Source organism: Chroicocephalus ridibundus, chromosome 2, assembly GCF_963924245.1.
Source record: "Chroicocephalus ridibundus chromosome 2, bChrRid1.1, whole genome shotgun sequence".
Classification (NCBI taxonomy): Eukaryota; Metazoa; Chordata; class Aves; order Charadriiformes; family Laridae; genus Chroicocephalus; species Chroicocephalus ridibundus.
This window is the reverse complement of record NC_086285.1, coordinates 28003507-28016403: the sequence shown is the minus strand read 5'-3', so window position 1 is coordinate 28016403 and position 12897 is coordinate 28003507. Positions and strand designations below refer to the sequence as shown.

The window sequence follows — 12897 nt, the reverse complement described above, 5'->3', positions numbered from 1 at the left end:
CTTGACCTTTCGTCCTTCAGTGGTCTCCTTCCTGGGACACCAGCTGTTAGCTGTCTGGGATTACTTGTGCATACCTCTTGTGGTGGGGAGTAAATCCTCCGCTGTGTCTAAGGCTCTACTACTCTTGTAAGCCGTCATGTTCTCTAATTTGTATGGAGTCAACGAGGCCTCGGTTTTTATTCAGACTGATTGATCTCCATGGGAATTTTGCGAGTTCTGGACTGCCATGTTTCTCCTAAATCTGTTTTCTAATAGTTATGATAATTTAGAATAATCCAATAGTTTCTACTTTAATGCTATACTTATGGCACTTAGTTCAGATTATGCTACCTTTTAAAAGCTACAGCAATCCCAGGAACTGTTACGAGGTGCCATAAATCAGAGGCGCCTGTTACAGGTACATCACTGATGGCTCAGCAAAGCCTGTCTGCATTCTCCCTGAAGGGTATCATTATCTCACAGACCTTGATACTATACAACTCACAACTTGCAGTCTGCTCCACCTTTTCCAGGACTAGCCAGACCTTCAAGGATGGCAATGGGAAAGCAAAAGGGGGATGTTTATGCTCTTCAGCTTTTGCCACCCAATGTCACTGGCTAACTGAGGTGCCCTAAATTGAGTTGCATGAGTAACTTTATGTGTCTTTAAATTCCTTCTGGCAGTGAGATTCAGTGCTGATTCACAGATGAGCCTCTGGGGCTCAACGGACATTTCACTGGGCTATGACCTGCATACATGTTGTGTTATCTCACTGTCAGATGATTATTAGGTCACTGAATCTGCATTTTTGGGCACGGGATCAGGCTTCATTTTTAGATTCAGTAACAACAGGGGGAAAGAACTGAGTGTGGAAGTGATCCCTAAACTCTTCACAGCCCTGTTTTATTTAAGTACTATAGTATTACTATGCTGATTGATTTTTGGCATCCTGAAAGTTGCAGAAAGTCAAGGCAGAAAACTGTTCACTTTTAGACATTATTGTTCTTGCAGAGATGCTGAAACTGTTGCCTCTCTTAATTGCCAATAATAAAAGAAAGTCCAATATTTTTGCATAAACATGTGGGAATTATTATAGATGGAGGAGGGGACGAAGGGTGAAACTGAAAGGAAAGGGGCTCTGAGAACAGACCAAGTCTGGAGATAACATGATGATTACATTTTTGTGGTTTCCTTCAAAGTCAAAGCGTCACGGGTGAGCATACAAGAAGGAAGCAAAGGAAAAACGGTCTGATGATTGGCACAGGCGGTTTTAATGAGAACCGATCTTAATGTCTCATACTGTGGCATGGAGGAAAAAAATAAAAGAACCTGGGAAGTCAGACATCACCTGACTTTCAGGAGCATCAGAAAGTCAGACAGCAGAGCTCTCGGGGTCTGTGGAGATAGCCTGGAAGCTACACTCACAGGTAAACTGCTTATTTGGTTAATCCTCCTTAACCGTTTTAAGTCCTCTGCAGAGATGCGACACCTTCAGGCTGTGCTGCTAGACTTCAGTTGTTCGCTTTGGTCTTCCAGCTCTCTTCTACCCTGCTTTTCCACTTACTCAATGGAAAAAGACCTTTTTATTTTTTGAGGACACAAAGCAGAAAGCATGGCATTCCTTTTCACCGGTGCATATTAGCTGAGGAACTATTTTCAGTGAGTTTGATAGAAATGTGTATTACTTGATGTTGAATGTAAATTTAAATGAATTAATAATAAGATATCTGCTTGCCACAGATGAACTTTACAAACATCAGAAACAGAACAGGCTTAAGAAGGATTTAATGAAGAAGCTGATGTGCAGACTGGGTTATAGTGAGGCACCACGGAGGACAGTGCGCCCCAGCTCACTTTTCCCCCCAGCTCATACTGGCCAGACTGGTGTATACTTGTTTTAGATCATCCAGCTTCATTCCCAGTCTGGGGCCCCTCTTACTCCACACTTGCAAGAGTTGTGCCTACAGGTTTCCACTGCTGGAGGTTTAATACCTTCTGCTTCACTCGCCCACACCAAACTGGATGTAGGAATGGCAACAGTGGAGAAGCCTGTACAGGTATTTGCCATTTGTTCTGTATTTCCTTGGATTGCTGACTTCATCGCTAAATGTTAATCAAGTTTTCCACCTCTTATTTAAAACATGCTTTAAACAAGCCAGCACTTCTTTCTATCCTACTATGCATTTCAGTCACGAGATTTCTTTAGAAATACTATCATTTTCTTTTGGATTTTCTACCTCCTTCTAAAGATGGCTCAATTTCTTCTTTTAAAAAATCTCAAAACACTATAGAAAGTCGTATTGCCCCTGCCTAGCAAACTGATTCACAGTTTCTGTAGCTCATAACCTTTATATTACTATATTCCTGGATTTTTTTCAGAGAAGCATTCAGGGGACTTGCTGAGAAATATAAGCCGGGTATGGTTTTCCTAGACTGCCAGAAGAATCACCAGATCCTGGTCAGATGGAAACGCTGAACAGAGTGAAACACTGAAGAAGGTCGGATTTAGTCTTCTACCTCCAGTTGTCACTCCCTGTTTATATCCCACATAGGCGGGATCTGGAAGCAGAGCTGGAGAGTGAGTGGGATGCTTTGGGAGAAGCTAGATCACTGTGCTGGTGCTCTCCCGTCATGCAGCTCCCGTCATGCAGGAGACGCACCAGCAGGCGTGCACTTATGTCCTGAGCCTGCTCCTGTTGGAGTCAATGAGACCGGTCTCCCTGCTTCAGGCCTCAAGGTGTTAAAGAGAGGTAGTTTAGCTCAAATTGCGAGGCGAGGAGGGGAGCGAGATAATGTAGCTGTGGTTTCAGGGGGTTGTTTCCTACCCCTGTGACTCCGACAGGAACATTCAGTATGAGGCCCCTGAAAATTCAATTTTTCTTTTTAATCGAAAATGCCGCTTCATGACAGGGTACCTGGCCCAGAATTGCATGTGGAGTTGGCGAATTACTAGGCTTTCAAGTGACTCTGCTGCTGCGATTCCAGCTGCCAGGAAGTACAGGCAGGAGCATGGGGAATGTTGCAGGACAGCTGACGCGGGCTGATGTTACAGCACCGTCTGCCAAACAGTCAAGATTAGTATTTGTAGCTGCTGCCACCAGGATGCCCACAGAGCTTTCATGGGTCAGCAAGCAATGATTTTGAGGCTAATTATTATTGAAGAGAACTCCATCTTGTAGGATTTTGAATACGCTTCCTTTTTTCTTACTGATGACAAAAGTCTCTCACATAGCAGAGAAAGGATGGCTTGCAAGGAGCAGGTGGGAGAAAATTTCCTGGACTTTATATATTGATAATTTTCCTGAAATGTTTCACTATTACATGCAAGCCTGATCCTCCAGTGTAATTCTGCAACAGAACAGTCAGTGGGAGGTTTGCATTTTGATTTCAGGGGAAAAAAGGAATCACGACTTTGTTTTGTACAAGATTATATGAGCTCCAGAAATCCAATTCTGCTTTCCATGTGCAAATAAAGCTTTCACTGGATCCACTTTACAGCTGGATTTATATTCGGGTTTTCTGAAATAGAGTTTAGCCCAGTGAGTTTTTCAGAACAGCCTCGGTATTTTAGATGACTGTTTTATTTTTATGTGTGTGTGCATGCCATTCTTTACGAAATGTTTCACAAACCAGCAGCATGGTTCGCGTGAGTAAATGAAGTATGTCGGCCAGCTGAAGAATATTTTCCTATCGCTTTTCAAATATGGCTACACTGAAAACCAAAATCATGAGAAACATTTCATGTGAAGAACTTGGGGCTGATTTCAAGCCACCTGACTTCACTTTGGTTTTGCTCTTTAAAATTACCTAGAAAATACCATAATCTTCTTTTTTGTGCAGCTGGATGAGAGCCAGACCTCTGTCTCCAGAGGTAAAGGGCAAAAACTAAAAAAATCCTGTCTGAACAGGCAACTCCACCCTCTTCTCCAAGTCAGCTTGGCCTTTTGACAGAAAGTGAGCTCTGAAGCAAATTCATTCATTGCCTTGTTTTTGGACAAAACTCAAAATTCTGAACTCACACCACAAAGAGACCATTTCCATGAAATCCAGCACGCTATTTTATCACCCTTTGTCTTTCCCTATAATCAGACAAAATTAGCATTTGGACACTGATTAATCAGATTAATCATTTTAATTGCTTTTATCAAAGAGAAAAGCCTGCACTGGAAATGAAGTGTTGTCAAAGGAAGGTGATTGCCTTATGAACAGAGTCAAGAAGGAGTTCCGTGTTGTGATGCAGCAGTGAGGGGGACAGTTCTAGCCAGGTATCCAAAATAAGAGGGGTTAAATCATCCCCTGAGCTAGATGGTTGAGCCCCACCAAACTCAATGGGAGGGAGGAATTAGTAAAAGATTTAATGGAGACAAGAAACTAGGCAGAACTGTCTTTATTCAGTCCACCTACTCCCAAAATAGACTGAAGTTTTGGTCTCCCACATAGCACATATTGTTTCTTTTCCTCTTTTTCTTCTTGATGTTATTCCTTATGCCTCCCTAAACTCTCTGGGCCCTTTTGAGATCACCCACCACGGCACCAGAGACAGATGCAGGTTGCATCCAGATTCAGTGGGCTCGTAGGTGCAGAAAGCCAGAGGTCCTGACACCCCTATAGTTTGGTTTAGCATCTGGTTAGAGCACACTCTGGCTTTCTTCTGCTTGTATCAGCTTTTCTGGCTGCAGAATCAAGGTACACACTCTGTGTGTGTGCCGTGGGATAAAGAGGCTGATTCCTTCCTGGTAGTGGTTTGGGAGAAGCCAGAATAAAAAGACAGATCCAGGAGCTCAGATGAGCCGCCACATCTGCTAGTTTAGATACAACCTGAGGCTGTCCAGATGCAAGAAAGCCAAGAAAAGCTACAACAACTGATTATTTGCCAGACTTGGGCTCCTGTATAGTCAGTGGTGGGAAGTAATGGTGGTAGCTCCAAGAGATGTCTGATGTATGCGTTGCAATTTCTTTTTTCCAATGTCTGCATAAGAAACCGAAGTATGGAAGCCCAAAATGATAAAGGATCCAGGAGCATCAAACTTCATATGTAGTAAGAGTCATCTAAAATGCTTCATGTGCTAATGTGAGAAGACTGAAGGATTTAGGAAAGCTTAGAGAATAACATTAAGAATGAACAGCTTCAAGACTGAAAGTAGTGATACTCCCTAAATTTTGCTAAGTCCAGCTCTCATCTACGCTTAAGTGTATGCAAGATAAGGCACATGAGTAACCTCTGCATTTCACCAGTCCATTTTACTGCTGGAGACCAGTCTGATCCTGCCACAAACTGGAGAAGTAGGGCTGGCCTCAAGTGGACAAAACTGGTTTTCTTCAGGAAGCGTCAGCACATTAAAATCAAAGCTTTACTCTGAGAAGATCCTGCTTTCTGTGAAACCAGAGATGTTCATAGGCACAAGACACAGCTCGGAGCAAAATGGCAAGATCATCACAGCATTTCCTCCCCTTAGGGAAGACACATGTTCCAGTCCTACTCAGGCAGACCTTTGCAGTGTGGCTTGGTGCCCAAACCACGGGCCTACAGGATACTCTCGTGGAGCTCCTACACTCTTCATAAATAACTGCGTGTTCACTGGAATAGGAACATCTTCCATAAGGCAGGGAAGTGCTATATATCATTACCTACTAACATCGGTGTCTCTAATCTGCGATCCACTCTAATCACCTGCCATGGGGCCTCACTAAATCAAGTCACTGACTCTGGCATTTCCAATTACAGTTAAACAGTTTTCATGAGGGAGAATTCACCAAGTTGTAATAGTTTAATACGTTTACTGTCCTTTTATCATGACTCTATGTCTGACTACACTTCTATTTGGATTTTTAACTTCAGGCAATGCTATCTATAACACAAGAGGCTCTCACTCACCCACTTAAGGTGATTGAAATTATACTAGAAAAAAATCTGAGCCAGTAACCAGGTATCTTGATACGTGGTATTTGTAAAAAATGGTAAGTAAGTCCTTAATTTAAAAAAATAAAAGTGATGACCTGACCCTGTTATTTTAGTAAACATTCAAAATTGCCCATTTTTGAGTGCATTGTTTTCTTAGTGACTGATCCACACAATCATGTAATGCTCTGATTCATTCTGCTACACCATTTTCCATCACAGTAAGTTTGGTTTATCAAGTTCATCCTATCAGATGCTACCAGCCAGGTTTTTGGGGAAAGGGACTGAGGGGGTAGAGGTATCTTTAGCAACACCACCACCACCACCACATGCTTCTTTGTATTGTTCTAGTGATAGACTTCAGCTTGACCTCTGAGGAGACATCATTCAACCTCTAGACCAAATTAAAACCAGTGGAGTTTGAAGTTATGAGCTAATATGAAGGCATGAAAGTGCAAGGTAAAAAAATTAACTCCAAGAGTCAGGAGGACTGGGTCTTACCAAGATAATCAGCAAACAGATGGGCATAAAATATTGAAGGTACAGAAAGGCGTGTAGCATAAAAATGTGAATTTTTGCTTTTTGAAATGTGGTTTCTCAAAAAGAACAACAGACTGCAGTCTGGAACAACACAGGACACCAAAAAAAGATGAGCATCATGTGAAGAGCATAAGAAAGAGAAGACAAAGGAGAGGGAGTAGGAAGGAGCTACCATTGATGCACATGTTAGTAAGGCAAAACTGAACAGGGACACAAAAGTAGGTAGTCTATCACTCAAGGCGCACATATCCTCTGGCTCAATTAGTCCTTGCTAATGGTTATGTGGTGGTCCTACTACCAGTTTACTCACCTCTGTTCCTTCTTCTGAGTATGGCACTCACCGCCATTACTTAAACATTAGGCAAAGAGGGAGATAAGCATGGATGGGGATACAGCAATGCTGTTACTATTATTCCAGTCTCTCTTCTAGTCAACTGCCCATCCGAGCACGACTTAGCCATAGATGCAAGAGGAGAAAAACACAGTCATTAGCACCTCCCCTCAATGGAAGGATAAGAGATAAAGGAGACATATGAAGGATGAAAGAGCTACCAAAATCCAACTCTCTATGCAGATCTTTAGTAGCTCCCTCAGCAGCAAACAAGCCATCTTCTAGGCTTTAGCTGAAACTAGCCTATGCTTTGCTATGCTTTAACAATTCCAAAGTCGCTCCTGTCCCTTGACACAATATCTAAAAGTTCGCACTCCAAACGGCAATTGCTGTAGTAATAACAATACTTACATTTCATTATTTAACCTCATGCTATTTGTTCATGAGGATTAGTGCTTAATTAATTAACAACACTTAGCATTTTCACTTAGCACTTTACCTCTTCAAAACATTACAGACAATACCTAATTAAGGGCAGAGTTCCGCAGACACTTCACATCAGAACTTCCCTTTGACAGCGCTGCATCCAAGACTTGCTCACATGGTGTAACATGAATTCAAGTTGAAAGCCCTATTGACTTCACCGGGAACCAAGTAATGCCCTGGCTATTAGGCAGACTATCTTTGCAACTTCCTTTTTTTTTCCTGTTGCTTCTGGTTGCTTACTATTCACTCAAGGATCTAATTATTGGCTAATGTGACGGGTGATAATATGAACCTTGTATTAGTGCTATCTACAAAACCTTCATTCTTCAGTTAGTGAAAACTTTATTCCCAGTTACCTGGCTGTACTGCCTTTGGATAGAAAATGTGTTAACCACAAAAACAGATTATAAAATGTCAGGCCAGAGTTTTTAAGAGATATGGTGCTTTCAATCCATCAGTCAAATGCCTGCTATGAAAGTGCCTTTCTTGTAAGCACCCCAGGGTGCTAGACAACATCAATAGACAATATAAACACAGAGCTTTTATGGTTCACTTTACAATTGGTCATTGACTCTGAACCTGTGAAACAGAAAGGAATTGAATTTCATGACCAAAGAGGATAATGTGCACAGGATTAAGTAGACAACACTGGTAGAAGCACGAAAGCAGTACAGCATTGCTATCATAGAGAGATTAAATTTACAAATAAGAAACCAAAGGAATAAACCAATCCTGAGTAAACTCTCATAAACCAGCAGTAGCACTCAATGCTTTGTATCAATCCACTACCTTTTTCAGAGAATCAAACATGCTGATGAGTTTATTCAAAGCTGGCCGATTGATCGGGCCCTGACTATGGGAACTGAACAAAGAAAGCCCTAAATATGTAATAGCTCCAGCCAAGAGCTGTATGGAAAGAAACTTCCATCCAGACAGTATGGAAAGAAACTTCTGCTGGAGTCAAATTGGAAGAAAAAGAAAACATTCATCACCGTTCAAGAACTTGTCCAGTGTCTCAGAGGATGTGTTCACAGGGCAGTGGCTGGCAGTGCAGCAGCTTGGGGCTGCTGATGCTCAAACCTGCTCCAGAAGGAAAGAAGTGATCCAATACAGCAACGCGGCTTCCAGCTCCAAGTGGTGCTGTGGTGTGTCACATGCACGTCACAGCTCACATCAGCTAGGTCAAACAGCTTTCTCAGGAAGCCCCTCTGGATAATCAAGCCACAGCTTGATAGATATTAGAAATGTAAATGGTTTGGTTCTTTGAAAACTGACTGTATTGAACAGAATCTGACCTAACCATTTTGGCACTGAATTCTTCCACAAGGATAACTGTGTACTGCTAACTGCAGTGTCTTTGTGCCCAAAATATGCTGCGTTAGTGTTACTGCTAACTTGTAAAATCCCAGGAGTTTAAAATAAAAAGCAGGCCTTATTATCCCTTAATATAATTTAATTTAAGCTGCAGATGGATAAGACCCTTATTGCCATATTCATCCTCAAGCTGAGGGTCAGATACTTATCCTATACTTTTCTGGACACGTATGTGTGGAATTCAGTACCTGCCTTTCATCTTCCCCACAGTCCCCACAAATTCTTTTCCCCTTCCTCAGCTTCAACTTAAACCCTCCAATATTCCCTTGCCACCAGTTACCACCGTCCAGGACTCCCTCATCTCAGACACCAAACACCCTAGCCAGCCCCAACCAGCTGAACACCTAAGCTCTCCATCACTTGGTTATCCTGCAGCCCTTTCTAACGTTTACCACCTAGGACCCATCCCAGACCCATTCCAGGCTGCCCACGACCACTCTCCAGGACCAATTCTGCATCGGTTAAGGCTGGGTCCACAGCTGTATATGGTTACATGTGAATTAGGTAAATCATGCACCCCTCTTATAATGAGTTTCCTAAAATGTAATGCTCAAGACAAAACCATCAGCTGTGGTCACTGTTGATTAGGAAAAGATCCCTGTGAATTAGCACGCATATTGGATCACGCCATCAACAAATGCATTGTGAAGCTACTATGGAGGCTGTTTCAAATTACTATCTAGGTAACTGTGCTTCTGTTTCCAGCACAAGGCTGTCACATGAACCCTTCTGATCACTTTTGTATCTACATTTGCTGTGCATCTGTCCCAGCATCTCTAAAGCCTGATGTCTTGGAGGAACACACACTGAGAAACTTCCTGACTGGGGTCAACTTCCAGTACTGGAACTATGATGGGTGCAGCTCAAGATGTGAACCAAATGCAGGCATAAAACCATGGTTAAGACAAAAGCCTGGCCTTTGGAAGGCAGTTCTCTACTCTGGTGCATGACAAAAATAACTGTTAGATGACTTACATAATTAGGATTTTCCCTCTCATTCTCCTGTTTTACTCAGCCTGTACAATGAAACAGGTTGGTCTGTTTAGTCTGTCTCACAGTTTTTACTCATGCTATCATTCCCCTCTATTCATACCGTTCTAAAGGGTGTTGGGGTTTTAAAGCTTCACAGGATTGTGTAATCAGTGCTCTCCCTGTAAGAAGTCACGTCACGGTGACATGTCCATAAAGTAGTCAGCAGCGTATCCACAGTGGTCATGAATGTGAGTTCCAGCATGTATTTCCTCCCCGCTTACAGCCAGCAGTGTCTAATGTTATTGGGACAATGTATACTTTTTGGCTATTACGGACTCCTACAGCAATGAATTTCAGGAGTGATATTGCTTGCATTAAGTCTTACATGTGCTTCCCCTATTGCTTCATCAGACGAAAGTGTTTCTGCTGCACTAGCACCATGGTGCATAGTATTAGCCTGCACAGGGAGTGCTGGATGGATCGTTTGATGACTTGCAGTGCAAGATACCTCCTTGCTAGTGAAATTGCTCATCACTAGGGTTAATACTGAAGTGCCAGCCAGCTGAAGCTACCTTTAAAGGGCAGGGTATGCTCCAGGGCAAATATGGTTGACACAGTTACACTAGGTATATATTTTACTTATAATTTTACCACTACGCTTATTCTAAGCACAGCCTTTCAATTAATTAACTCTTAGGACTTGATACAGACTATATTGAAAAAGTTATGACAAAGGCATTTTCATAAGTAGCATTACCCATCTCATCCCAGCTCAGATTTCTCACCTTTGTGGTCCACAACTTGACTGTCCAGTCAAATGATGATGTGACAAAGAGATGGGAAAAGTCAATTGGACCCACTGCCATGTGACAATTGATTCCTGTGACGGGTCCTTGGTGGCCTTCAAAAATTTCACCAATGCCAGCTTTACTGCAGGAAGAAGAGACATTTGCATTCAGAGAGTGATTTAACATCATTTTTCTTTACTTTTAGGTTCCTGTTTCCTTTTAAAGTTCCATTCAATCTGTAAATCTCTCTCCCTTCAGGAAGACCTTTGCCTGCAGAGCTTTACTGCTGGGGCACAATTAATGCTCAGGATCCAGCACAGGGAGACTTTCTCTTACTTCTGAGAACTTGCCTTACTCACTTTTACATACACTGTCTACTACTGTAGCTTGAAATAACATTTATGTATAATTATAAAATAATTCAAAATTATAATTATACTATAGCATATGCCTCCGAGTAAGCTATTATCACAAGGAATAACCATTAAAATAAAAATGCAAATATGTTAATGACGTATCACGAGCAATTCTTTTTCTCTTAAATACCTAAAATAACTTTCCACAGCAATCAATCAAGTCACTAGGAAGCAAATCCTTTTTCACAAAAAGCGAAGGAACTCTTCCTGTGATCAGGTATCATACAGTCATTACTTTGAACAAGGGGAGATGTGCATTTCATCGGCCTGAGGCTAGAATAGCTATTAGGAAGGAAAAATACAAGGCTGTGTAAGAGAGAATGTGCGCAGTTTTCTTCTTCCTGGAAGCAAATGACACCAGATCAGTTGTCAGTCCCGTCTCACAGTGTATACAGAAAGGGGAGTCATGAAATTACCCTTTTAGTTACATTATAGAAAAATAGCTGATGGAAGAAAATACATTAAAAATTGGCACAGCTGACAAGGCTGCCGGCCCTGTGCCAGTGTGAATACAGCATACCCAAAGAGATGAGGAGCTGCACTGGAGGAAATTGGTCCCTTGTATTGCTAGCATGGTGTCCTCTCACCTCTCCTGTTGACCATGACAGTGTAGCCTTCCTTAGGCTCCCCTGCCAGCCCTCGCAGCACGTGCTGGAGCCGGGGCTGAGTTCTGCGGTGCCTCTGCAGTGCTGGGTACAAATTACACCTCTGATTTTATCCCCATCTGGCTGCCATGTAGTTGGCGGGATAAGGGCAGTTCTGAAATGGTGAGAACACCTTGTGTATCTGCTGTGCTTTGACACACCTTTTTCCAGAATAACATTTGGGTCTCCACTGTGCCGGGCTGAAGGACACGGGACCCTCTGGAAATAAAATGGGGATGACAGCAAAGAGCTCTAGGAAAAAGACAGGCATGAGAGGAAAAGAAGGGCATTTTTCGATGGTCAGCAGAAGGTTTGCTAAAAAGGTGGGCTAACAAGAGGGTCTGGCACCTTCCCGCTGTTGTGAGGGACAAACCAGACATATCTGAAAGATCAGAAGTGAGAAATGCCCTTGGGCACGCTTCATTTATCCTAGCAGCCCAAGACTAATTCAAACCATCAGCCGCCACGCAGCCTACCAGTATAATGCCTAAATAGATATAATTTTGCAATACTGTCAGCCATCAGGCTAAAATAAAAATATTTAAAAATAAAAAATATATTGAACAAAATATATGTAAAACAGTATTTACACCAAATTAGGAATGTGTAAGAGAAGCCCTACAATCTTAAACCAGTGTATCAATGTCTATTTCATCAACAGAAACACAGAATACAATAAAATATGAATTCAGAGAATATTGCAAACTATTGAAGCGTGGGTTGAGCTTTAAATCTATGAATGAAAAAAGTTTGTTCTCTACAAAAGCCTTTCAAGCATCCCAGAGGATGAAAATACTACCAGAAGCTAACAGAGCATGCTAGCAACCTGCAGATTTATAGGGTGCAAAATAAGGAACTTGCAGTATTAAACTCCAGCCCGGGTTATGCGAGGAAGGGATACGCCCACCGTGTGGGAGAGAGCAGAGGGTACCCGTCCTGGGAGCGGGTCAGCCAAGCACACAGCGGCTACGTCCGTGTTGGCAAATAAACCAGGCAGCAGCCCAGACTGAGGGCAAACGGTGTGCTCTGTCTTCTGGCTGTACAACAAAACCCTCCCGCCCCCCTGAAGAGGGTGGGCACGTCCAAACTGCCCACCGAAGAGCGGAGGCCAGCAGGGTTCTAGCCTGGCTGTGCAGATGCAGCCTGCAGAGCTGCGCGGGAATACCCGGCGCTGGATGGCCACGCATCGGGACACGCGTGCTCTGTCTCTTACATGCACATGTGCCCGTGGTGGCTTTTCTCTGATATATGCCCATGGAGACTGAAGACGGAGCTGAGGATGGTAAAAAATAAAGTGGATTACCATCTCTTATGAGTGGTTTAGGCCTGATTACCCTGCAACAACACTGTCTCCTAGGGCCTGATTCAACCTGCCCAGACGTAGATACCTACATCTCAGCTAGCTGTCTAGACCTCTGTCTCACCTCATGGGTGAGAAAGAGGCATTTCTTAGGTCCCAGTCATCTC

At 42.8% G+C, this 12897-nt stretch overlaps 1 protein-coding gene across 7 annotated transcripts in view; it reads right to left on the bottom strand.

Annotated features, from left to right (window-relative positions):
* The window catches only part of DYNC1I1 (dynein cytoplasmic 1 intermediate chain 1), a 196826-nt gene that overhangs the window by 31014 nt on the left and 152915 nt on the right, over nucleotides 1-12897 (bottom strand). For all 7 annotated transcript variants that reach the window (XM_063324873.1, XM_063324876.1, XM_063324875.1 and 4 more), the window contains one exon: nucleotides 10368-10512. In XM_063324873.1, the coding sequence (XP_063180943.1) occupies nucleotides 10368-10512 (145 nt within the window). The remainder of the gene's footprint in view (nucleotides 1-10367; nucleotides 10513-12897) is intronic.